The sequence below is a fragment of the Felis catus genome, chromosome C2, assembly GCF_018350175.1.
Source record: "Felis catus isolate Fca126 chromosome C2, F.catus_Fca126_mat1.0, whole genome shotgun sequence".
Classification (NCBI taxonomy): domain Eukaryota; kingdom Metazoa; phylum Chordata; class Mammalia; order Carnivora; family Felidae; genus Felis; species Felis catus.
Genome location: NC_058376.1, coordinates 55,769,931 through 55,795,247, shown reverse-complemented (window position 1 = coordinate 55,795,247; position 25,317 = coordinate 55,769,931). Strand labels below are relative to the sequence as shown.

At 40.3% G+C, this 25,317-nt stretch overlaps 2 protein-coding genes across 5 annotated transcripts in view; both read left to right on the top strand.

Annotated features, from left to right (window-relative positions):
• The window catches only part of MORC1 (MORC family CW-type zinc finger 1), a 167,047-nt gene extending 151,059 nt beyond the window's left edge, over positions 1–15,988 (top strand). For 2 of the 4 annotated variants that reach the window (XM_045036902.1, XM_045036904.1), the window contains 3 exons: positions 3,866–3,953; positions 5,708–5,761; positions 12,303–12,669. In XM_045036902.1, the coding sequence (XP_044892837.1) occupies positions 3,866–3,953; positions 5,708–5,761; positions 12,303–12,662 (502 nt within the window). In that variant the 3' untranslated portion in view covers positions 12,663–12,669. Of the gene's footprint in view, positions 1–3,865; positions 3,954–5,707; positions 5,762–12,302; positions 12,670–15,181 lie in introns of those variants that run through there. The other 2 variants (XM_019839671.3, XM_045036903.1) reach the window with 2 other exon arrangements.
• Positions 15,989–18,787: 2,799 nt separating this feature from the next.
• The window catches only part of GUCA1C (guanylate cyclase activator 1C), a 32,874-nt gene continuing 26,344 nt past the window's right edge, over positions 18,788–25,317 (top strand). Inside the window, exon 1 of the mRNA XM_003991614.5 lies at positions 18,788–19,234. Coding sequence (XP_003991663.3) covers positions 19,031–19,234 — 204 coding nt within the window. The 5' untranslated portion in view covers positions 18,788–19,030. The remainder of the gene's footprint in view (positions 19,235–25,317) is intronic.

The following is a 25,317-nucleotide window of genomic DNA, read 5'->3' as shown; positions in this document are numbered from 1 at the left end:
CCCTTAGCTGCAGCTTTGCACAGCTTGGCCATCGCAGATGGAAGCGGTGCTGACCCATTGTTGGAGCTCAGCTAGTTGAACTCCTTAAAATCTTCCAATTCAAGCTTGCAGATACGGATATGGATTTGATAGGAATTCAGTGAGATGGGGATCATAGCCAAGGACCTCCTATGGTCCTGGATGCAAGTAACAGTTCTAGAAGATCTTTAGGATATTTGCTTCTTAAATTCTTGAGAAGAGAGACAGAGTTAAACAAAGACATTTTCCTGATTTTATTGTCAAGCCTGGGGGGTAGAATTGTGAGTAAATGCTCCAAGGGAAGAAGGGCTGTTTCTGGTGGGACAAGAGTCCTGTTGAAAAGGCAGGACTTGACCCATGAATCTCCCAGAATGCACAGAGTCTACCTGATTAAGTGGATACTAGTGAAAAGACACCAATTTATTCCTAGAGTTTTGTGCTGGCATATGTCCTTGAAGGACCTTTCATGGATTAGAGAATCACTATGACCGTCCTAAAGGACACCTGAAGTTTGTGAGTGGAGAGAGGTTTGATAAGATACAAAGGAAGATATCATCAAGGAAAATCACTGAAGAAAGGGACTCAAGACAATAAATGAAGGAATTTTTTAAGAGTTCGTAACTGCATTCAGACTCCTCTTCTGTGATTTTTAGTATCTTACAGTTTTCTAACAGCATATGACAGTTTTTTTCCGAATTTATCTTTCAGAAAAAGGAAAAGGTCTGTGTGTTTGTGCTTGGAGACTGCAGGACCTGTATACTTTGTCCTCTGTCTCATCAGTTTTGTGGGACAGAATCCCCAAGGGAAAAGCTAATTATCAGCAGCTCTGTGGAGGAGAGAATAAAAGGCAGAAACTAGAGATCCTAGAAGGTTAGAGACAAAGGAAAGTGCAGGGGACCTGCTAGGGCCTGTGGTGGGGGTGGGTCCGTAATAATCAGGAAACCATAGTGGCTCGAGGTAAGAATAATTCCTCAACCAAAGAGTTTCCATGAAGATTACACGAGGTTATATATACTATAAAACATATAGTAGCACTTAACAGCTTTCTGGCACTTTATAAAGAGTGGTTGAATGTGGCCAGGGGGCTCAATATTGCCAGAAAATACTTGTCCCCAGCACGTAGTGCAGTTGGCCTAGAATACTTCCTTCACGTTCCGCTGCCCTCCTGCCCCACAGCCAGCTAACTCCTCCTCCTCCTTTAGGGCTCCCCATGATGGTGTGGGCCCCTGTCACAGTGCCCATGGTGGTGTATTCGCTTTCCCATCCCAGCATTTCTCGCTGTCTGTACCACCCACCAGCCTGACTTCCGTGTAATAAGAATGTGTGGGTTCCCAGCATGGGGGCGCAATGCCAGGCTCTGTCAGGTGCTACTGGGAAAAAGCTATGTTGTAGTGGGGTTCAGGGACTACCTATGGGGTTAATGACCTTGAGTGTCTTGAGAAAATACTTCACGGCAAAAGCTGTAGAACTTTCAAACAAAGTTGTGTTTTATTTTAAAATAATGTCTGTCTATCTTTAGAAATAATAGTATGTATTTGTGAGAAATTATTTAGACTATAGATGATGTTTGCTGTGAGTTCTGATGTAGAAATTCCACAGGTTGAGAATAATTCAGAACTAATCCAGAACTTTTGGTCTCCCCGACCTGCCCCTTCAACGCTCTCTCAGTCCCAACCACATGCCGCCAGCACGTAATATTTGTTTCTCTGGAGGTGCCTCCTTAGAAGATTGCTGATTTGCTCTAAATCTAAACCCCAAAAAATGTATAACCACATGAGAGGGACTGTTGCTCAGGAGAGGCTTGAACCCTGTGTTGGAGAAATGGGAGGCTGGATTTAGGGAGACAGAGGAGTGGCTTGTGTAAAAGACCTCACCCCTTCTGCCCCACCAAACTAGCCATAAAAGTGACCACAGGTCCCCTTTCCTCGGGACGCTAGTTACAGCTTTTCTTTCCATGCCGTCTGATTTCTGCTCCTCTCACATACCTGGAATCATTCTGAGGGGAGTGTGTGTTTGTGTGTTACATTTGATGTTGTGCCATGCTGAGGATTTTTAATGTTTTGGATTGAATCTCTTTAAAACTATAAATGAGTATTAAAACCAATAATACACTTAAAAAACACTAGGAATGTAAATTATGTGGGAAACAGCTATTTTACCTTTTGTGTGCCATATTATTTCACAATTGAAAAGTTTTGTAAATCCCTTGGGTAATTTACCTGAGGTTCTTAGAACCCTTCAACATAAAAACACTCTTATACACCTTTAAGATACAGTAGCTATAGGTTTCTAGATTTCATATTCTCCCAGGAATGAAATATGTGTCATCTAGGTGATTAATCCTAAAAAACCTGTCACACTACAAGGGTGGGGCGCTACTGCCTCTTGGCAAAATGAAGCACCTGTCAGAACAATGGCCAATCACTGGAAAGATCAGGGTTCACATAGGATTCCTAAGAGTATCCGCGTATCTGTGGATCCCTGGATAAAAGGAATTACTCTGGAGAGTTAAGTTCTTTGGTTTTCGTAGGGAAAAAAAAGTCACTAGACAATGTCTTTCCTCCAGGTATTTTGCAATGCTGTTTTCTTAGAACTTGAGTTCTCTTGAGAACACTCAAGTAGGTGCAGGGCGTTCCCGGGCTGCTTGATTATGGATGGGCATTGTGAGATCATGCTTGTTTTCTGCCTTTCTCTCTCTCTCTCTGTCTCTCTCTCTCTCTCTCTCCCCCTCCCTCCCTCCCCCCTCCTTTCCTTCCTTCCTTTCTTCCTTCCTTTCTCTTTCCTTCCTTCTTTTTCTTTCCTTCTACTTTCTCTGTTTCTCTTTCTTACTTTTTCAGTAATTTTTAATTTTTTAAAAAAAATTTTTAAATTTTGTTTATTTTTGAGAAAGAGAGAGCAAGAAAGCAGGGGAAGGGCAGGGGGTGGGTCAGAGGATCCAAAGAGGGCTCCATGCTGCGCGGGTCTCAAAGTCAGGAACTGTGAGATCATGACCTGCGCTGAAGTCCTATGCTCAACCGACTGAGCCACCCAGGTGCCCCTCTACCTTTCTTTTTTAAATTAACTTTTAGAAATAATGGGGGAGCCCTACAATTTGGCTACCCCTGTGCCACTGAGGTTTGTTATCAGTTATATAGCACACCTTTTTTTATCAGCATATAAAACTATGTCAAAATAAAAAAGAATATTGAATTCTAACTTATTTGTTCTTTGAAATGGCTAAAATTTCCAGAAGACACCTTTCTTCTATTTCTGGAGTGATTTGTATTATTTCTACATTTCAAAATAGCTGGTTATCTAGTTGTATTCCTTTTGAATTACTGAACTGTTTGACTATAAATAACTTGAAGCCAAAGTAGAAGAAAATTTGAGTCCTTACTTTCAGATTACAAATATATGTAGCTCTGATCCTATGTAGAAAGAAAATGTAAACCAACTTTTAAAAATAAATTTTAATTTTCAAGAAAAAAAAATAAATTAACTTTTAATTTTAAGGTAAGTGTAGGTTTACATGCAGTTGTGAGAAATAATACAGAGAGATCCCTTGTGCCCTTTACCTAGTTTCTCTCAGTGCTAACACTATCACAGAATCTTGGCGTTGACACCAATACAGAACAGTTCATCACCATGAGGATTCCTCCTGTTGCCCTTTTATAGGCACACCCGCCCCCCTTTCCCCAGTCTGTGCTTTTTGAGGAAGACTTTGATGACAGTGGTAAAACCATTTGGTGGGCACGAATGTTCATCTTTGCCGAGATGTTTAACACCCAGGAGATACCCAGTTCTGACAGGTGAGTGCTGCATCACTCTTCCTGGTATATCACCATCTCTGCTGTGCTCCTATTCCTAGGGAGATTCTTCTGTACTTTTTTTCTGAGCATCGGCTACCATCAGAATTTGGCTACACATCTGTGGAGGAACTCATGGCAAGTTTTGAGGTAAACTGGTTTTATTGGAACTTTGAGGGAGTGACAGAATAGCCTAAACTTAATCTTCATTGAAGACACGTTGTGTCTTCACCTAGAATGGCTTATGTGAACGAGGATGGGGATCTTTATACCAAATGGATGACTCCGAATGAAAACTGCATTTAAAACCAGTGTGCCGAGGTTCAGACAAACTTTGGGAAGGTCTTATAGACTGAGAACAGAGAAAGTTGCAGAAATGAAAAGAAATGACATGGTTTCTGCCTTTCCTCCATGACACCACAACTAGATTCTATCCCTTGGATACCTTTTCTCAGACACCTTTTATGAGGGGCTGAGTGAGGATTGGGTAGGTCAGTCATGTCAGGTGTCCAGAGCACTAGTCTTATTAGAATCAGTCACACATCAGAAGAAAAGATGAAGAAAATCTGTATTTACCAAATCTCCTTTGAGGGACGGTGCCATATTATGATTAGAAGGAAAACTTTGTTCTGCTGCCTGAGCTCACAATAGTTTGTCCCCAGGCTGCTAAGTCACTGCAGGCTGTGGTGAAGCTGAGTGAGGTGTGCAGGCCTGAGGCCGCCAGAAGCTGCTCACTGGAGTGGAGAGGGACCTTGGGTACAGGAGGGTGGGGGATGGCTTCTCCACCTTCATGCTCAGCATTGCTTGTGGAAGGGATGGATGTACATAGAATGGCTATTAGTGAAAAGAACACCAAATGATTAATTTGACAGGGGGGCCACATGCCTTAATCTAATCCTGGGGAAAACCCCTTACTTTTCTAATCTGTAATTATTGTTTCTGCTTCCTCGCCTTCTATCTCCTCACTTCATCCTTGCCCCTACTACTTCACTGGACTGTCTTGTGAGGCCACCAGTGACCAAATGCAATAGTCACTTCTTATCTGACCTCTTGGAGACCTTCAGCCCAGTTGACTACTTTTTCCTTCTTCCTTTTTTTTTTTTTTTTTTTTTTTTAATGTTTATTTTTTTTGAGAGAGACAGAGCGTGAGCGGGGGAGAGGCAGAGAGGGAGACACAGAATCCGAAGCAGCTCTGAGCTGTCAGCACAGAGCCTGACACGGGGCTCGAACTCACGAACCGTGAGATCATGACCTGAGCTGAAGCTGGAAGCTCAATTGGCTGAGCCACCCAGGCGCCCCTACTTTTTCCTTCTGGAAGCACTTTCTCTGCGTAACTTCCATGACAACACACTTCTCGTTTTCTTGCTTTCCTCCCTCCCGTCTTTTCTGCTGGCAACTCAACTCCTTCTCTGGTTTCTAAATGTTGGCACATCTGAGGGCCCGTTTCTGGGCCACTGTCTTCTGTCTGTGAAGTCCTGTTTCTAGGTGACCTCAACGAGTCTGTGACTTTGAGTATTGCCCCATACACCAGTGACTCCCCAGTCTATTTCTGTGGTATTCCCATTCATGAAACCCATACTCCAACTGCCTTCTTGACATCCGTCTTGAGTACTTAGTATTTGTCATTTACTTTTCCTTCACTTTCTTTTTTTTTCTATTGCAATTTTTGAACCATGTTGTTTGTTAATTATGTAAACTGCCTTAATCTTTTTTTGGAATAAGGTGAGGTATACTTTAGTTAATTAATTTAATTAGACCCAGCCTTAAAAGACCCACAGTACCAATGTTGGCCAGTTCTAGGCTTTGGTGCTTTTTAGTACTAGATACTTGCATGTTATAACTCTGTTGTAGACAGCTCATCCTCCGAAAGTTAATATCCTGTTCTGTTATCATTTACAAAACAGTTGGAGCAGTGCCCAGAGCAGACAAACAAAAAGCTGAGAATGGGCTTCAGCCAGGTAAGCTTTTTTTCAAGGTAGTCATTTATATTCTAAATGATCCCATATTCCAAAGGAGAAATAATATACATTTCCAAATGTTAGATTTGGAAGGAAATCAAATTTGCATTCTCTTATCAAGAATAAGATTAATGTGGAGCATATCAGATGTCACAAAGCAACATCTTTTTGAATTTTAAAATGCAAACGTTTCCACAGCATAAAACTTATGAACTTAGAGTAGGTCTATATTTTAAACAGAAAACATGATGACATCCTGTGTCTTTAAGAAATAGATGAAATCCTCGAGACACTGGACTCAACCAGAAATCATTTGTAGATTAAAGTTTTTAATTATTTTGGACAACTTGCTATCTCTGGGGTTTTTTGTTTTGTTTTGTTTTTTGGTATCCTATTGACAGTTTTTAAGTTTATGGTTTTTCCACTATAAAAGTAGTTATAAAAGCAATTAATCCTAGTACAAGTACTTATGCTTACAGCCATCTTCTGGAAAACTGTCATAATCGCATGTGAGCCTATAAAGACCAGGAGGTGCACGGCTCCCCCTGGAATTGTACGAAGTGCACAGAAACGGAGGCATCGCCTCACCTCTTTTGTAGGGAATGAAGTAGATTTGGATTTTCTTGTTTGTTTTTTTTTTAATTTTTTTTTCAACGTTTATTTATTTTTGGGACAGAGAGAGACAGAACATGAACGGGGGAGGGGCAGAGAGAGAGGGAGACACAGAATCGGAAACAGGCTCCAGGCTCTGAGCCATCCACCCAGAGCCTGACGCGGGGCTCGAACTCACGGACTGCGAGATCGTGACCTGGCTGAAGTCAGACGCTTAACCGACTGCGCCACCCAGGCACCTGGATTTTCTTGTTTTATAAATGAAATCGAATTGTGAAGTAAGTTCCTAAAGACGTGTAACCAGACAAACTTGCAATGAAAATTAGAACCTAAGCCAGATTCCTTCTTAGAAAGGCTGTATCACAAAGCATTTGAAGTGTAGGATGGGCCTAAATGTAACACTCTTGTGGACATATTTGCCTCTGATGTCTCTGACTGAGTGCCTACTGGACTGTGATTAAACAGCTGGAAATGAAGGTTCCCGTTATTGTTCAACTGAAGAGTGAGGTTATTTTTTGAATAATGTTTGTTTAAAAGGAGTAACTGAACGCTTTTCAGCCTCAAGACATACTTGTCAGCATTTCCTAACTAGATTACAAGACAAAGTTTTCACTCAAAATATTTCTGATCCTGTTCGAGCACTAGTATTATTTTCATCAGTGAAGGCAAAAACTTCAGTTGATCAAGAGACAGCAGTAGAGCCAGGCACTGAACTAGTCCTTTAATAGCCATTCCCTCATCTAACTCTCTCAACACTGGGAGGTCGGTGCCACTGTCTTAATGTTAGTAATGAGAAACTAGAGGGTCAGAAAGACAATATTCCAATGTCATGATGCAAATAAGTAGCAGATTCAGGAACCCAGATTCATCCCACCCAAAGCTCACTCTCTGCATCACTTTCTTCCATCTTCTTACCCAGACTTCATCCTGTGACAGAGTTTGCAGGTGTTACTTGTAATAGGTGTACCACAGTGTCTCAGCCTTTTGGTATAAAAGAATTATTGTTTACTTACTAGAGAGCTTGATATTGCATGATGAGACACATATGGGGGAGCTGCTGACAATGAAAAGGGGAGGGTGTGGTGGGCAGGTTGTTTAGTGTCCCATCAGGAACTGTCCCAACTGTAAACCTGTGGCAGCCAGCTTGAAGAGTTACCAGTAAGGCTCCTGGATCTTCCACAGATCTTAATTTGCTGGTTAGGAAATTCTGATTTAAATACTTCACACCATGAAACTTAGAAATTTGCTAAGAATTAGGGTGTCACACATCTTAATTTATCCAGGCTTATGTATGTCCTTTACATACATAATGTATGTAATACAAAATGGCATTTTTCCAATGTCTATAGGATCAGTAATAGAGCCATGTCGTTGTTGGGTTTTGGAGGCCACACTGAATAAGTATTTATACACGGGAACAGTGTTAGCAGAGCTGATGAGTAGAATTCTCTTCGTGTTTAGGGCAAGTGGAATTCAAAGGATCAAAGGAAGCTAAACAGTCAGGACCCCATGACTTCCTGTTGAAACAGAGATGTCGCAGGCAAAATATAGCACAACTGGAATCATGACTTCTCCAATATGAAACTGCTTGGTCATGAGGATTTTATTAGTAATTGGTAGTTTTAGGTGGACGGTTATAAAAATTACTAAAATCATGTTTTGGAATCAATGTAGAGGACAGATCTATGCAACTTGGCTTACGCTGCATACTTTTAGTAAAGATAGCTTCAACAAAGCACAGGAGGACCCTTGATAAGTCACAAATGTCTTTGGTCACCATGCCCTGGTTTCCATAACTGCTAATAGTAAGAGATTGTTTATGACCACACAGGTGGTCGTATGTGACCTGACCTGAGCCACCATCTTTTATTCTTTCCTCTCACAAACCATCTGCCCCATACAAAATGGAATTGCTCCATTCCACTAGACTGGCCTGCCTCTTAGCCTTTCCCTGTGCTGTCCCCCACGACATACTTGACTACTCTCCCAGTCCACAGTTGGCCTCTTGAAATCCTGTCCACCCTATGTGGAGTCTGGTCAATGCTACCTTCCACTTCAAGCCTTCCTCAGTCTGTCCATGTGACCTTCTGTATTCTGAGAGAAACTTAAAACCATTTTAGCATTAGTTAAATTTTCTGCCTTGTATTGTAGTTGTTTCTTGTATTTTATTTTCTCCTTTAGTAGATTATAGAATCCTTGAAGTTACAATTCTGTCTTATCAAATTCTATATCCTGTTGCATTCACTCAGTACTTTTGAATGCATCTAGACCTTATTACCATTTGTGCACTGAGTCAAAGTAGATTGTTTCTGCTGTAGTGCCTGACCACATAAAGGCTCACATGCAAATACTTATATGTAGAGTACAAAATCTGTAGATCTTGTAGGATTGCCTTAACTTCTTAGGATTCTGGGGCTCCAGAGCTGCTAGAACTCGGACTTTTTAAATTCAAGGCAGAAAATTAAACTCTCAGTTGCATATCCTTTCTTTCAAATCCTAATTCTGTTCTGAATTAAAGGAGTTTGAAAAGAATTCCATTTTTGATCCTCCTCAAATACCTCTACGAGAGTAGGTTTAGCCAGCAGAACTAAGCTTCTCATCTTGTTACAATTCTCTACTCATCTTAATTAAAATGTTAATGCAACCAGAAGTCCTTTTACATTGACTTTGAAAGTTCTCAAAATTGCTACCTTTTATAGAAACCTTCTAGAGATGTTAGCCTGAGAAAAGCAGAAGACTAAATCAGAAAACTGGTTGGTAGTGTTTGAAGGAAATAGTTTGCTTGGTTACAAAATTGTGAACTTTGAGGGACAATATATGACTTTGAATGTAGTGTGCTATATAAACATTCCTTATGTCATGCTGTATTTAGCAGTGTTGTCTGGGGGTGCCTGGGTGGCTCAGTTTGTTAAGCCTCCGACTTCAGCTCAGATCATGATCTCATAGCTCATAAGTTCGAGTCCCACGTGGGGCTCTGTGCTGACAACTTAGAGCCTGGAACCTGCTTTGGATTCTGTGTCTCCCTCTCTCTCTGCCCCTCCCCTGCTCATGCTGTGTCTGTCTCTCTCTCAAAAATAAACATTAAAAAAACCCAAAAATGTTGTCTTTTGAACTTATTATTTTTTAAGTAATTATAGATCCATAGGAAGTTATAAAATAATAGAGAGATGTCATGTACCTTTCAATTTTTTCCTAATGCTTAGGTCTTATGGAATTGTATAATTGTGGTAGAATATCAAAACTACAAAATTTACGTTAGTGAAATATGTGTCTCATTTTATCATATGTGTAAGCTTGTGTAACCACCACCAAAATCAGGATCCAGAACTCCCACCACCACACATCTCCGTGTGCCATCCCTTATAGTCACACTGCGCACAGATAATCACCTCAACTCCAGGCAACCACTCATCTGTTTTCCATCTCTGTAATTTTGTCATTTCAGTAATGCTGTAGAAACGGAATCGTATAGCACGTGTCACTTTCTGATTGGCTTTATTCACTTGGCATAATGCCCTTCACATCGAGCATTATCAATAGTATGTTCCTTTTCATTGCTGATAAGCAATACCGTTGTTTTCAGATTTCTTTTTAATTTTATCCTATTATTATCATTATTATTATTATTACTGCTGTTGCTTTTATTAAAAAGTATTCCCTGGCCATTTTTCAGAATGGCAAATGCTGTGAAGTTCTAGAATTTTGAACACTAAGAGCCCTGAGTGACTGGTAACATCTGAACTATCTGTGACCCTGTCCTCCTTATTCCAGCTGAGCTGAATTATTTACCCTAGTCTACCTTCAGGCCATGGGAGATGTCACTCCCTGGGTTGGACTAAAGCCTCCACAAAAAAGCATCTATGAAGCTTTCTGGAGGAGGTGGTTGTTGCCTTGTAAATCATCAACTTCCTGTAGGTTGAATTGAGGATGTTCAAAAGTAGGTTCCCCTCCAAGATCTCAGAATGTAGCCTGGGTTTCAGGAAAGGATTGGTCTGCATGCTTAAAATTCTCTTGCTGTGAATGTGGTACATCTGCTCTCTTAACTCCCCACTATTTAGTGACGTGTGGAAGGCATGGGAAACACAGAGGTGAATAAAACCAATTTTTTTTTTTTTACATCGAGGTTACATTCCTGAGTAAAGACAGGTAATGAACAGAGCATAATGTAGCATCACATAATGATAGATACTAAACATGTAAATAAATAAACATGTGATATACCATACAATAATTGTACAGGGCCTGGGGATAGACAGTGACAGTGCATGTTGGGGAAGGGACAGCCTATTTCAGATGCCGTGAGCAAGGAATACCTGAGCCAGAGCAGACCTGAAGGGCAAAGAATGAGCGTTGTGTAGGTTAGGGCTGAACAAATGGAAAGAGAAAGCAGGAAAAGCGAAGGGCCTGAGGCAGGAATGAGGTTGGTATATTCCTGGAAGAATGAGGCCTGCAACTCAGTAGGTAAGGTAAGAATAGGTAGAGCCAGGTCAAGGATTTCAGCATCTTGTTAATTCTTGGTGCCCTCACTCAAGTGTCCAGGCAGTTTAAGACTCTAAAATGGGTCCCTGTCCCAAATACTCTTGATTAATAGCAAATGCAAAGCATAAATAATTGGAGGGTAAGTTATTGATATTAATGCATGTCAAGCACTTTAATTCAGGACTTCAGTGATCTTTAATTTAATAGAGAATCTGTACCCTCCTCTCAACTCTAATAATATCTGTGCCTCACTAGCAGCACAGTGTATCTTTTCCCATAAGACACATTTTTTGCACACTTGTGTTGTCTCATTCTATAGACTGGAAGCTTCTTGAAGGCAAAGGCTGGACCTTATATATCTTTATATCACCTATAACAAAATTCCGTGCCTTGAATTTCGGAGGTGGTTAGTGAATTTTAAGTGGAATTCAAAATATTTAGGGGGGTATGGTTTGTTTGTTTAAAGGATTTTATAGAAAAGGGAGAAATACATGAGGGCAATGAGTGTTTAAAGATGCTGATGTGGACAGTGTCTGGGAAGGGCCTGCAGGTATTAGTGAGTGCGGGGGAGAGGGGAAGGGCAAGGGTAGACCGAGAAGACAAATGAAGCTACCTTACAGTTTTTCTGGTATCCCAGTCATATCTGAACACAGAACACAGAACACTCCTTATTACAGAAACACTGAAATGTATATCGAAACAGGATTTGCTCTGTATCTCTTTTCTCAGAATATCCCCTGGCCCTCTCCAAGTGTTGATACAAGCAATTAATGTCATTTTGAAATTGGAGCATTTGGCCTCTCCATTACCTTTTCTACCCCGTGAGTGTCTCAGTCACAGCACGAACCCTTGGAAAGCATCCAAGACTCTCAAATTAGCAAGGGTCATATGCGTAAGTATATGACCATATTCTGCTTCCAGATAAGGGACACGAAGAGAGTGACAGAACAGGTATTCCTCTTACTGTAGCTTCTGTGCTTTTCAGATGTTACAGACTTGAGTTATAAATAACACGACATCATCTGCCAGGAAAGCCCCGAGTAGCCAGCCATTCTGTCATTGCCTGTGAGCTACTGCTGCTGTGGAGAGAGGGTCATAGGCACCACCAACTGCCCCCTTTGTGCCTTGCACAATCTGGTATCACTGGGTCCGCCATTACTGGGTTCTTTTTCGATTTCCAAGCAAGGATCTCCAAGCTCACCTTGGTGTGCTTTTCTCATCCTTATAGTTACTGGAGTATTACACATACTGTCTCTCTTCCTCTTCCGTCGGATTGCAGGTTCCTTAAGGGTATCACCATGTCTTAAATTTCGAGCACCTGTAGTGCACAGGTATAGAGTTGACACTTGGTACGTGTGTGCAGAATTGGAATATGAAATCGCTTGCTGATACGAGGAGGGAAAGTAATACTTTAAAAATATACTAAAACTGTTTTTGAAAACATTCCCAGATCCAGCATGTTTACATGGTCCAATATGAAAGAGAACTAAAGAGGAAAATACAGTCCATTATCTACGAAGCAAATACAAGAGGAGTGGTTAATGAAATAGCTCTGGGACAATGTGAAGCAAAAAGAAAACTTACTGAAGACAAACTGAATAATCTTCGGGTAAAACTGGCAATATTGTTGCAGAAACTTCAGCTGGTAGGTAATGCAATTTTGAGTAGTAGGAATATACCTTGTGGAAAGAGCATTCAGCCAGCTTCCTTCTCTGATATTGTCATCCACTTACTGGCTTTGGACGAGTCATTTAACCCAGCCCTTATTCTCCGTGTAAGGATATTGAAATTGTACATAAATGAATTTTGAAAGTATACACGAGGTCTGCTATTTTTTCTCTTACAAAAATTAGAACCTTTGCTTGTGCTGTTGGTATAGTTTGGTCACCCCGTCTCCTCAGTAGTATATTTCCATTAGGAATTTTTTTCTCATTTTATTAAACAACAAAATGTTATAATTATCATCCCAGTACATAAATAAAAATAGACTCTTCTAATCTTTGAGGAGAGGTTAGAGAGTTCAGGGAACACTGTAGGGGTATGCTGTGCATCTTGTTTGGATATATGAACACATAATGAACAGGGCTGCTATGATGGGTTGAGCTAACGAGGAAAAGCCCTTCTTATTTCTATAGCATGTAGAAATGCTGGACAGAACACATAAAATAAAAAATATGTAGCCGTGGTTGAGAAGTCTTTCTGCAGCTGCTAGAAATAAATTGAGAAATCAACAGAGAGTCTAAGAAGCATGTGGAATTTTGTATTCAGACACAGGTCCTGAGTCTGGGACAGGAGACAGGGCCCTCCTAGGCCACGTAAGGTGTGAGAGCCGGAGCTGAATGCCCCGAGAGAGCCCTGACTGAGGAGTGGAGGGTTACTTCGTCCAGGAAGGGGGTGGGGGAGAGACCAGGAAACTGACACCCATCAGTATGGTATACGTGATGAGCCTGGGCTTTGAAGCCAGGCTGCCTGGGTTTCAGTCGGCTGTGAACATTTCAAGGTGAATCTGTTCCTCTTTCACAAAATATATGTCCTTTGGGTTATTTCGGATTTCTCTTATATTAAATACAAAATGAAACTCAGAAAATCTTTTTTGCTTAAGTTGAGTGTATAGCCAAAAAAGATACCACCCTCCCTCTACCTTGGGTGGTCTAGGCAACAGCTGAAGTATTTCCGTGTTAAAATAAAAAAGGACGCTTAATACTGTTTCCACATATGGTAATTTTAACTGTGCTTCTATCCACGGTACTACCAAAGTCATTATTTGAGTTCATTTATTGCCGGAAGAGTGGGATTCGAGTGCAGCTCCTTTTGATTCTTTTCGCTGCAAAAGGTGGCAGAAGTTTTTATGTGTGAAACGTCTGGTACGGAGCCCGCCACCATGGGACGGTTTCAGCGATGATTGTTGTTTTACTACAAAACACTAGAGACACCAAAGAAATTCTATATAATAAAAGCGCGATACTACTACCAAAAAAAGTTCATAAAAATTATTGGTTTTCATAATAGCAAATCTATGTGTAGCTAGGGAAAAAAATGAAAGAATAATGATTAACTCTTCCTTCTATGCCAAACCCCTAGGCTACCGCGCAGCAGCCAGAGTAATTGTATGAATTTAATTGGCTCGATTCACAAAGTTTGGTAAGGAGGGGAAGGGCTTTAGCCTGCAGAGGGAGCATATGACATGCTTCATCTAGTATCATTGGAGAGGTACTCAAAGGGCTCCTGCCCAAATATATTTTACTCTCATCCCTGACTTGAAATTTCTATTTCCACGGCCTCTGAATGCCAGAGCCACCTCACTGGCACAGAGCGAAGACAAGAGAGAAGATAGATGGACATCCATCCAAAGTGGATGGACAGAGCAGGTACTTGAAGAGGCTGGGACAGAACCAACCTGAAGTCCTAGAAGGAAGTATGCTTTGCCAGGCAGAGAGCAAAGGATTAGATGGACTGAGGGCCGTCAGTGTCAGAAGGGTGACACAGGGCATCCCTCAGGGCCAGTGAGTATCTGAAAATCTAGGGGAACATGAATATCATGTATGCTTGTCTGTAGGGACAGGACCCCAGTCACAAAGCTGGGCCTCAGTACTCTTCAGAGGCCTAAGGCAGAGGGAACCATGCACAAGCAGGTTAATAGAACCAGGTGAGGGATGGAGAAGCTGGGATGGTGGTGCCACACACTCACTGGGAACCTCTGAAAGGTCCTTTCTAAGAATTCTCTTATCCAACCAGCTCAGCTGGAGAGCAGGTTGAACCCATGGGTGCTCTTGAGGGAGGGAGATTTAAGTCAGTACAGAGGCAGCATTTGTCGGGCTGTTCATGGATTAAGCAGCCCAGGGAAGGAGAGTGTGAAATTACCCAGACAGAGAAGTGGGGGAAGAACAGAAAGGCGACCCATGAGGGCACAAGCCGGGGGCTGGGGGGGAAGGATGGTGGAGGGGAAGAGGAGCGACAGAGAAGTCAGAATTCACCTACTCATCTGTTCAGATTCATGAACTTTTAAAACGGGAGATGAGAGCCTATAACAGAGGAAGATGAGGTGGAAGCAGGGTGGCTTTAGGAATATGACAAGTAATTAAATAGAAGGAAAGCCGGTTGAACTTACCTCCACTAAAGAAGCAAAAAATGATTCAAGCTCCTAACCACTTGTGCGCATAAAATGAGATGAAATGCAAAAACATTTTAAGAGATTAAAAGCATTATTCCAGTGTGATGTGGGTTTCTTGCTACATGAATCGCAGGGAAGGCTGCTCAGAGGCCACCCAGATTACAAGCATAATCCCTGTAGCGTCTTCGCCTGCCATGATTGTTGATTCTCTTTTCCAGGGCGGTCCAGCAGGAGACCTGGAGCAGATTGACAGTTATTTAGAAGCTTTGCTTAAAGAAGATAATCCCCTTTTTCAGAACGCTTTGAATAAAGTGACTACAGATACAGGACACAGTCTCCCTTTAGAAAAACACTGAAAGTACTTCTCAAAATTAAATGTGAGAAAAGATATGCCCTTTTAAAAAATGCCAGTAAGAAAAAGGAAGATTCTTTTCAAACAGTATTTCCCTTTGTACTCATTATTGTATGGTTTGCCCTGTTTAACTGTAAGAAAATTGTGTGCTTTAGAAATGGAGACTGATTTACAATTTACATATTTGCAGCCCTGTTCCCTAACTCTTCCTGTTATTTCAGAAACTATTTCTAGAGTTCTCCCATTCCCATGTGAGCTAGTAAGAAAGATGGAAATGTCAGTTAGGCTAAATTTTGTTTTCACTTAAATGACTTTGTTTTTGTTTTGTTTTAAACATTTTGTTTCACTTAAATGACTACAAAAACTAGAAAACAGTGGTTTTCAAAATCAGTGTACAGAGCACTACAGTTAAACTTAAAACTTGTGTTGAAAAGGAAAGACCACATGCCCTGTCTCCACTACAGCCATTACTCAGTAATGCAGAAAATATAAATCCTCAGAAACTTTAATATATTGTTTATATGATAATTCTATTGTTGAGTTGGAGTAAAAGTGCAAATCTTCTAACTATAATGTGAGCATATAGTATACATGTGTAAATTGTGTTTTTACATTTTCCTTGATAACTGATTATTTTTTTTAATTTAGATATGTCTACAACTTTGGACAAAAGCAATAAAACATTTAATATTTGTGGAATTGTATAATTTTGATTTTATGTACATACACATAATGCAAAATTCAGACCATGTGAGATGGAATATGGTGGAAGGTCTTCACTCCATCCTTGTCTTTCTTTTTTTTTTTTAAGTTTATTTATTTTTTTGAGAGAGAGAAGAGGGAGAGAGTGTGAGTGGGAGAGGGGCAGAGAGAGAGAGAGAGAGAGAGGGAGAGAGAGAGAGAATCCCAAGCAGGCTCCTTGCTGTTCTCCCTGTTTGACATGGGCCTCATACCCATGAACTGCGAGATCATGACCTGACCCGAAATCAAGAGTCAGACTCTCAACTGACAGAGCCCCCCAGCCCTCTGGTTTTGTAGTCCGATTTAGAGAAGACATTCAAATGCTGAAAGTAGAAAGAAATTTTTCCTTGTTATAGTGGTTTTAGTCATTATATTATTAAATATTTGATTTATCTAGAATTTATTTTGGTGAAAGGAATAAGTTAAAAATCCAACTGTGTGTGTTTCCAGATAGATACAGTATTGTCCTCAAACTGTTAATTGAAAAATCAGTCTCTTCCCCATTGATCTGCACTGCCACCTTTACTGCGTGTCAAATTCCTATTTGTATTTGGGCCGAGTTCTGTAAAAAATGTCTATTATTTTTCATTGCTTGTTCCATCTTTTCTCACATTGGACCCAAGTTGTTTTGGTAGGGATAGTCAATAATTTTATATTTGAGAATTTTCTTTTGTATCTTTGCATGTTTAATTCTTATCCAGACTTAGAATTAGCTTTTTTAGTCAACACCCACCCCTCCCCTCAAACTTTATTTGCATTTTGTTTGGCGTATGGTGGTATGATAGATTAAGGTAGAATTGCCTTTTTCAAATATCAAGTCTTTCTACCCCAAACCAAAATATGCCTTTTTGTATGTTCAAGTCTTTATTGGTACCCTGTATTAGCATTTAAAATTTTTCTTCAAATATGTCCAGCACATTCTAGTTAAATTTATTGTAATTTAGATTTATTCTTTGACCTTTTATAAATGAAGACTTTTCCCCATTATCTTATAACTAGTTAATGTTTTATGTAGCAGGATTCCTGAGTTTGGGATATCAATATTGTACCCAATATAAGAATTCTTATACTATTTGTAATAGTTTTAAACGTTTTTTTCTGTATCAGCAAGTAATCATTATGCAGACTTTTTGAAAAGCATAATTTACATGAAGAAACACAGTTTCCAGATCTCAGGTCCTTGTATTCTTGATTTATCCAAAATTTTCCTTCCACAGGGGATTTTCTTGGCCCCTTGAAAACTTTCATTACCTTCCTCTTGCATCATCGGTAGCCATTCTTTTTTTTTTTTAACTAAAAATTGGTGATTAATAACTGTTAATGGTGATAAGAAGTCAATGCCTCTGAGCATCCTGGCAAACCATTGGAGACTGCACAGGGACTTCCCCAGAGACTGGCTTTGGAAGATGGTAGCAGGACCCTCCTCCTATTTCCTACCAGGACTTAGTCCTATTATCTCATCTTCTTTCTTTTTACTCTGCCTAAGAAATCTCACCTACTCTAATGGTTTCAAGTAATACTTATAAGTGAAGGTGTTCCAAATTTCGATAACCTTACTGAACACATGTTATTTAGCTGTAATTATGGGTTCAAATTTTTTTCTACTTAAAGTCTACCTTGGTATGTGTGAAACAAAATTAATCATATATACCCTAGCCACCCCCATTTCCTGTCAAGGCCCCAAAGGCTCCAGTTCTTGGGGAACCTGGGGTTTTGAATGGGTAATAAGTTAGGACTAAGGAATAGTAACTTAGAGAAACCGGACTTAGGAACTGAGTCAATATGAGAATTGGGGGAAAAATGGAGTGAGGTTAGGAGGGGATAACCATGCTTGGGACCAAATGACCCTAGGTGGAAAGAATGTAATTCTGTTACTCCTACGTATGGTTGGCAGCAAGATGGCTTGCTTGCCACATCACACAGGGCACTTCCTTTCCATTACTGGACCATGGATACGGTTCTTATGCTCATTTGCTCAGTTTTCAATTCCTGTGCAACTGGGGCTTGACTCAGACAAGATTAGCTTGGGAACTGGAGTGGGACAAAGTTAGCAGGCAGAGGGCCTGGGTAGAAGCGGATTTGAAAGACAGAAAATACAGAAATGGAAAAAAAAAGAAAAAGATGAGGTGCCTGGGTGGCTCAGTCTGTTGAGCATCCGACTCTTGATTTCGGCTCAGGTCATGATCTCACGGTCCATGAGATAGAGCCCTGCATGGGACTCTGTGCTGCCAGCGTGGAGCCTACTTGGGATTCTCTCTCTCCCTCTCTCTTTGCCCCTCCCTGGCTGTGTGAGCCTGCCTGCATACACGCTGTCTCAAAGTAAAGAAGAGAAAAACAATGCCAAGACACAGCTCAACACGTCCCTTTATCTGCAGACTGCCTATCACATCAACAACATTTTTACTGCTGATAATATGGTTATCTCTACCCATTTCCCTCTTCTCTACAGAGACTTCCTTTAAATTTAGCAATTCTCAATGTATAATTTTTCCACGGTTTTAATAGTTTTTACATCTAAATTTATTTTCACAATATTTAGGTATGAAAAAGCAAATATCCTTGTTACTGTTTTACGGATGGGAACAGTGAGACTATAGAAACTAAGTAATGTTTCAGTCCCAGGCTTCCTGAATGCAACTCAGAGTTCCTTCCATTAGACCCCCCTCCTCAATGTAGGCATAATTGATGGCTAACAATATGGCAAGGACAAAGCCTCTGCCCTTCACAGAAAACTGTATCTCTGAATGGCAGCACAAGCCCATCAGTTAGCGATAAATGACCTAGTCTTAAAACTGTACAGATGAGTTAATCTCACTGGCTTTCTATTCTTATTTAGCCTATAGCTGTAAGAGGGTTAGACTAGCTTTCTAAAGGCATATGTTAGCCTCCAGTTCTAGTGAAGAAGTGAGGAACTAAATTGGGAGAGACCATACGTGAAAACAACCTGAGAAAAAGCTGCAGACTGTGAATCACGATGGGAAATAATGAATCCATAGCTGGTGGTCAGAAAGCAGTTCCTGCTAAAGAGACCTATGTGTGGTACAAAAAATTTATGAGGGAATATCCATCCGGCCTGCAAACACTGCATGAATTCAAGACACTCTTGGGTCTGCAAGGTCTGAATCAAAAAGCCAATCAACATGTTGATCAAGTCTATAATACCTTTGACATGAACAAGGTAAGTCCTTTACTTTTTATTTGGCAATGGCTCTGCATTTTCCCCTCTGTAAAAATATGAAATAGCCTGAGGTAAAACGTGTGCATCTCATGGAACAGGGAGATCTTCAGAGAACCCACAGCTTGGAGGTAAGTGAGTCATTAAACACATTTAGCACTGACGGCATGAAAGTAATTGGGAACTAGCCTCTCCACCCTTGGAAATGTTCTGCATGTAGCGAGTTATTTTAAAACCAAATTAAATCTCGGCGTGGAATTCTAATGCTATCGTTTAAACAAATCTAATAAGTGCAGATTGATTTACAAAGACTGTTTTCAAAGTATTTAATGCGTTGGTGACATTTTATAGAAAAGCAAATTACAGGAATCTGCTTTAAAAAGTGTGATTGCATCTAGATTGGCAGGTAAAATCAATACAAATTTGCCAACATGTTGTTTGTACTCAGAAGTTGGAATGCTGGAATAGTTTTTCATATCTGACCAATTTAGTTGGAGGAAAAACAAAACAATTTACAGTTTTAAATTCAGATACATTTTAGTTTCTAAAGATTGTCACTGAACTATTCTCTTGAATTTACTCACTCCTAAGGAGTTGCAGCATATTTAATTTTCAAGTCCTGAAAAAAATACAAAGATGAGGAGAAAAAAAATGGGGAACAGAAAAAAATAAGACAAAAAAGTAACAATCTGACCAGCCAGGCCAGAATTCTTCCTGCCTACTTTTCCTTGTGCATTTCAGCTGTTTTTTTTAGCTGTATATTTCAAAATGGGCTGATGCCATCTAGAATAAAAGGGAAAGGGGAAATACCACTCACTGAAAAATAGATGACTTTAGAAGGCTGTGTGTGAGAATAGATGAGGCAGAAGTGGTAATTAAAACAATTGTCCTTTGGGATGTATGGAATCTAGAACAGCCCTTTGAGCCCTTTTCCAAATAAAAACAAACAAACCAAAACAATAGATAACTTAAAAGGAGGTACCAGCCAAGAACTAGGGAAAACTGAACGTGTGCAAAATTAACAGCTATTTTAATTCTTGTAATAATGTTGGGAGCAGATTTCTTTCAGGACATTGTCTTTTAGGACATCTTCTTTGTTATCAAGTGTGAGTGAAACACTGCCTGCTTAGTATGACGATGTTTTCCTCCTCATAAATTTGACTTAGTGTGGATGCAAACAAACTGTTCTGCCCCCAAGGAGTTTACAAATCAGTGGGAAAATGAGGCAGATTCTGCTTTTGTTCTTGACGTTGAAACATGTTCTAGATATGCTATAAGCTGAATTTTTGTGTTCCCCCAACCTTAAAACCGCTTATTACTTTAACAGCAAATATGGGATTAATTGGAAATAGAAAATTGCAATTTGGGATAAGCAGGCTATGGCAAAGCCATAGGCAAGTATGCAGAGCAAAGGAGAGGAATGCTCTAGTACAGAGCAAAGGGTGAAATCAGGAAGGCTTTTATAAACAAAAAGTCGGTTGGAGTAAACTGGGAGTTTGAGGTATAGTGGCTTTTTATTGTCTCAGTTGTTTGCGACAATATCTCATTGGCTGGGTTGTTGCCAGGGTCAAGGGGTGGGGCCCTTTTTCCTCCTGCTGGGGTGGTAAAGAAGTAGAATCAGCAAGCAAGCAAGATGCAGTCTCTTCCTGTTGGGTCAGCAATTGACAAGGAGTGGTAGGGTGTGTGAGCTCCCCCTGCTAGCCTCCCGACTCCATACTAAATGAGGTTTCCTTTTTATCTGTCACAAACTTAAATTATGGTGAAATCTAAACCACTCCCCACCCACATTATAGTATTTGGAGGTGGGGTCTTTGGGAGGTAATTAGGTCATGAGGGCAGAGCCTTCATGATTGGGATTAGTGGAATTACAAAGAGACAGACCCCAGAGAGTTTCCTCCTTCCGTGTAAGGACACAGTGAGAAGGCTGATTGTCGATGAACCAGTAGGTGGGCTCTCACCAGACACAAAATCTGCTTGAGCCTTGATCTTGAATTCCCTCACTTAAAGAACTGTGAGAAATAAATTTCCGAGTGTTTTAAGCCACCCAGTCCATGGTATTTTTGTTATAAGAGCCTGAAGTGACCAGGACAGGGCACAGTGTGCATGTTGGCATGTTGTCTCTCTGTCTCTGCCTACGTATGAATCTCGCAGCCCTCGCTGCCTTTCTCTCTGCCGTTGTATGTTTCGCTCTTTGTGTGGCTGCTGCTGTCCCACTGTGCCTGCCGCCTGCCGTAAGCAACCCATTTCACAGTGGAAGTCTTTTACTCTAGATTGCAGCTTCTCAGACTCTGACAGAACTCCCGAGAGGTTAGAAGATGAGCTATTAGCAGGGTTTTTTTTTTTTAGTTATTCTTCAAAGTAACTGGTGACATATCCCATGCCAGAGATTTTGTTGTTAACCCAATGTTTGTGGAAGCACTGCATGTCAGCGGTTCACATGCAAGAACAGGAACATGTGACAAGGAGCGCTGGGCAGAAACCAGAAGTGTTGTCAAAACGAAGCCTGCTGCCGAGGCAGCTGGGGCAGACAGCGTTCAGATCAGCAATCTGGGCGTGTGTGCCATTGGAGTGTCCTCTCGGGGCCAGTCGTGGGACGGCCAAGCCCATCTCAGGGGCTTCATTTAAATGACTTGGAAGGTCTGCTGGTATTCATGATTTATCATCGAGATTTTATGTTTGCCTAGGAAGCAAGCAAATCTAGGCAGTGATGACTAATGCCACACAAGGTGTGGGGATCTTGATACAAAATCAGGTTGTAAAATGAGAAGAGTAAGGATGGTTCTTTATCAAGTGACAGTAAGAAATGATATGCAATTAATGCACAGGGAAACAAAAAAGCCATATATTTAATTAGATCAATAAAACTATCAGCTGCCCAGCACCGTGGAGGATTTGCTCTTTCTTGGAGCTCCGCTGCAGTGTTAGCTATTCTGGATGGAAATCATTCCAGAGTGCACTTCATACTTTCCTGCCTCCTCAAAGTACCGGTAAAACCTTTTTTGATATCAGAGTCATTGTTAGGAACATTGGTTGTTACGTTTTTGGAATACCACGAAGCAGCCATGCCTATTGAAGTTGCTGGGGCTAAGTTTCCTGTTGTTACAAATCCTGAAAATAATGTGCTTTTGTCATTTTTGCTTTTTATTGTTTTTCTCTTTCCCTGCTGTCAAACACACCTTTCCCAGCTTTCTGATTGTTCTGATAATAATGAGCTTCCAATGTCTTTTTACTCTGCCATTTCTCACCTGGCTTTGGCTTGTACTCAAGTTCACTAAACATACTGGAATAGTGCTTAAAGTGGAAATAGATCCTAAAGTTTAGACTGTAAAGTTTATAACAATTCCTTTGGCTAATCACACACCCTTGTAAGCATCTCCTTGTCGCTCGGTAACAATAGTGTTTGAGATGTGTCTGACACTGTTTTAGGCACAGTACATCGACTAACGCATTCAACATCACAGAATTAATAGATCCTGCTTTAAGGTAGTGGCCATAAATTTGGCACCTCAGACCTTCCCAGAAGGTAATTGCCCAGGGCCCCAGTGCACAGCTTTGAAATCCTTCACCGCACGCACAGAGTCCGTGCTTGGGTTTAGGTTATCACCAATGTTGGAGTGCAGCAGGAATAATAAAGCCAACCCATTCTTAAGACGCAGGATTCCTTTGTCAGCAGGCTTTGACTAAAGGATTCCCTGGTGGCTTTGTCAAGCTGTAGGTTTCAAGAGTGCCTAGGACACTTCTGTTCAAACTTCTTTTACACCCTTCTTTAGCTGGGTCGGATTAGCTCACTCAGCCTTTCCTGACATCTTTCCTGCTTACTTCCACACACCATTTCTCCAAATAAAATCATTAAATTGGGATTAATAGGTCTAATATCCAGTGAATAAGAGTCACAGAAAAAGCTCAGAGAGAATGTAGGGTTATAACGAAACAAACCAGAAAAATTTTCCAGACCTATTAGACACATGTTTCACAAGGGCCCAGTACAATAAATAGACATTGACTGACAGCATATGCATAGATTTTTTTTTTTTTTTTTTTTAAGAGAGAAAATGCATGGGGGAGAGGTGCAAAGCAAGAGAGAATCTCAAGCAGGCTTCATGTGGAGCCTGATGCGGGGCTTGATCCCACAACCTGGGGATCATGACCTAAGCCAAAATCAAGAGGGGTATCTCAACCAACTGAGCCACTCAGGCACCCTGAGAAAAAATCTTAAAAAAAAAATTTTTTATGTTTAGTACAGACAGAGAGACAGAGTGTAAGTGGGGGAGGGGCAGAGAGAAAGGGAGACACAGAATCTGAAGCAGGCTCCAGTCTGCCAGCACAGAGCCCGACAGAGGTCTCAAACTTGTGAACCATGAGATCATGACCTGAGCCAAAGTCGGACACTTAACCAACTGAGCCACCTAGGTGCCCTCTGAGAAAATTTTTAAACAGGGATAAAGAGACGATCCTAAAATCTAAAAAGAAAAAAAATGAAAGTCAAAATAACATTGGACTTTCTAACACCTACACTCGAGACTTAAGAGTAAATGGAGAAACGCCTCCAAAATTCTGAGGGTGAAAAAAATCAAGCCAAATCAAATGTAAGGAGAGAATAAAAACAGGCAGTGACTAAAAAATTCCTTCACATTTATTTTTTCTTAGGAAGCTACTGGAGCAGGTACTTCAGCAAAAAAGTGGGAGTATATCAACAAAGAGAGAGAGAGTGAATCCAACATAGGAAAACAGATATGGACAGTCTTGGGTCATGGAGATGAAAACTCCAAATCAACAGCTATACAGAAACCTCAGTGTACTGCTAATCCAGATTGTAAAGGGAGAAGGGGGACTCTGGGAGAAAGACCTGAAAAAATGACACCGATAGATTATCTATTGTGCTTGAGGATTTCAGAAACAATATAAATTTACTAATTTATATTTAACCAATCTGACGGTCCCTTTAAAAAAATTAACAAGGTGAAATACAAAGAAAATTATTGAAATTTAAATGAAATAACTTTAATTTTTTTATTATGAAAACTTCACACATATACAAAAGCAGAGAGAATAATCTAATGATACTCTCATAGACCAATCATCCATCTTCAACAATTATTAAAATTCAGTCACTTTCATCTCATCTGTCCTCCTACATTTTTATTTTTTATTTTTTTAAATTTAGACTTTCTGGAAAAAGTTTTTCATTCCAGTTAACAGTGTTATACTAGTTTCAGGTGTACAATATAGTGATTCAACAGTTTCATACACCATCCAGTGCTCATCACAACAAGTGCACTCCTTAGTCCCCATTACCTGTTTCATCCATCCCCCTACTCACTCCCCTCTGGTAACTATCAGTTTGTTCTCTATAGTTAAGAGTTTGTCTTTTGGTTTCTCTTTTTTTTCCTTTGTTTGTTTTGTTTCTTAAATTCCACATATAAGTGAAATCATATGGTATTTGTCTTTGACTGACTTATTTCACTTAGCATTGTTCTCTAGCTTCATGCATGTTGTTGCGACTGACAAGATTTCTTTTTTTTTTTATGACTGAATAATGTTCCACTGTGTATGTGAATTTGTATATGTATATATACACACATACCACATCTTTATCCATTCATCAATCAGTGGACACTTGGGCTGCTTCCATATCTTAGCTATTATAAATAATGCTACCATAAACATAGGGGTGCATGTACCCTTTAAGCATACCTTTTTATTGTTTCTTGATTTGAGTTTGGATCCAAACAAGGCCCATACATGGAAATTGGTGGTTATGACTCTTAAATCTGTTTTTTTCTATAGTAGATCCCTAGTCACCTCCTTCCTTCCAACCCCCCTCCCCATTTATGCCATTGATTTGTTGGGGAAGGTGAGTTATTAGTTCTGTAGAATATTCTGCATTCTGGATTTAGTTGATTGGTTTCTTATCTTCAAATTACCAGTAAATTGGTATTTAGCTGTGGAAGCTTAAATAGATTCAGATTGATTTGCTTGGCAAAAATACTTCATAAGCACATAATTATTGGTTGTCTCACTTTTCATGGATTGTCCATTAGGTTCAGGAGGTGTCAGCCTGACAATGATGAGGTAATTATTAACTC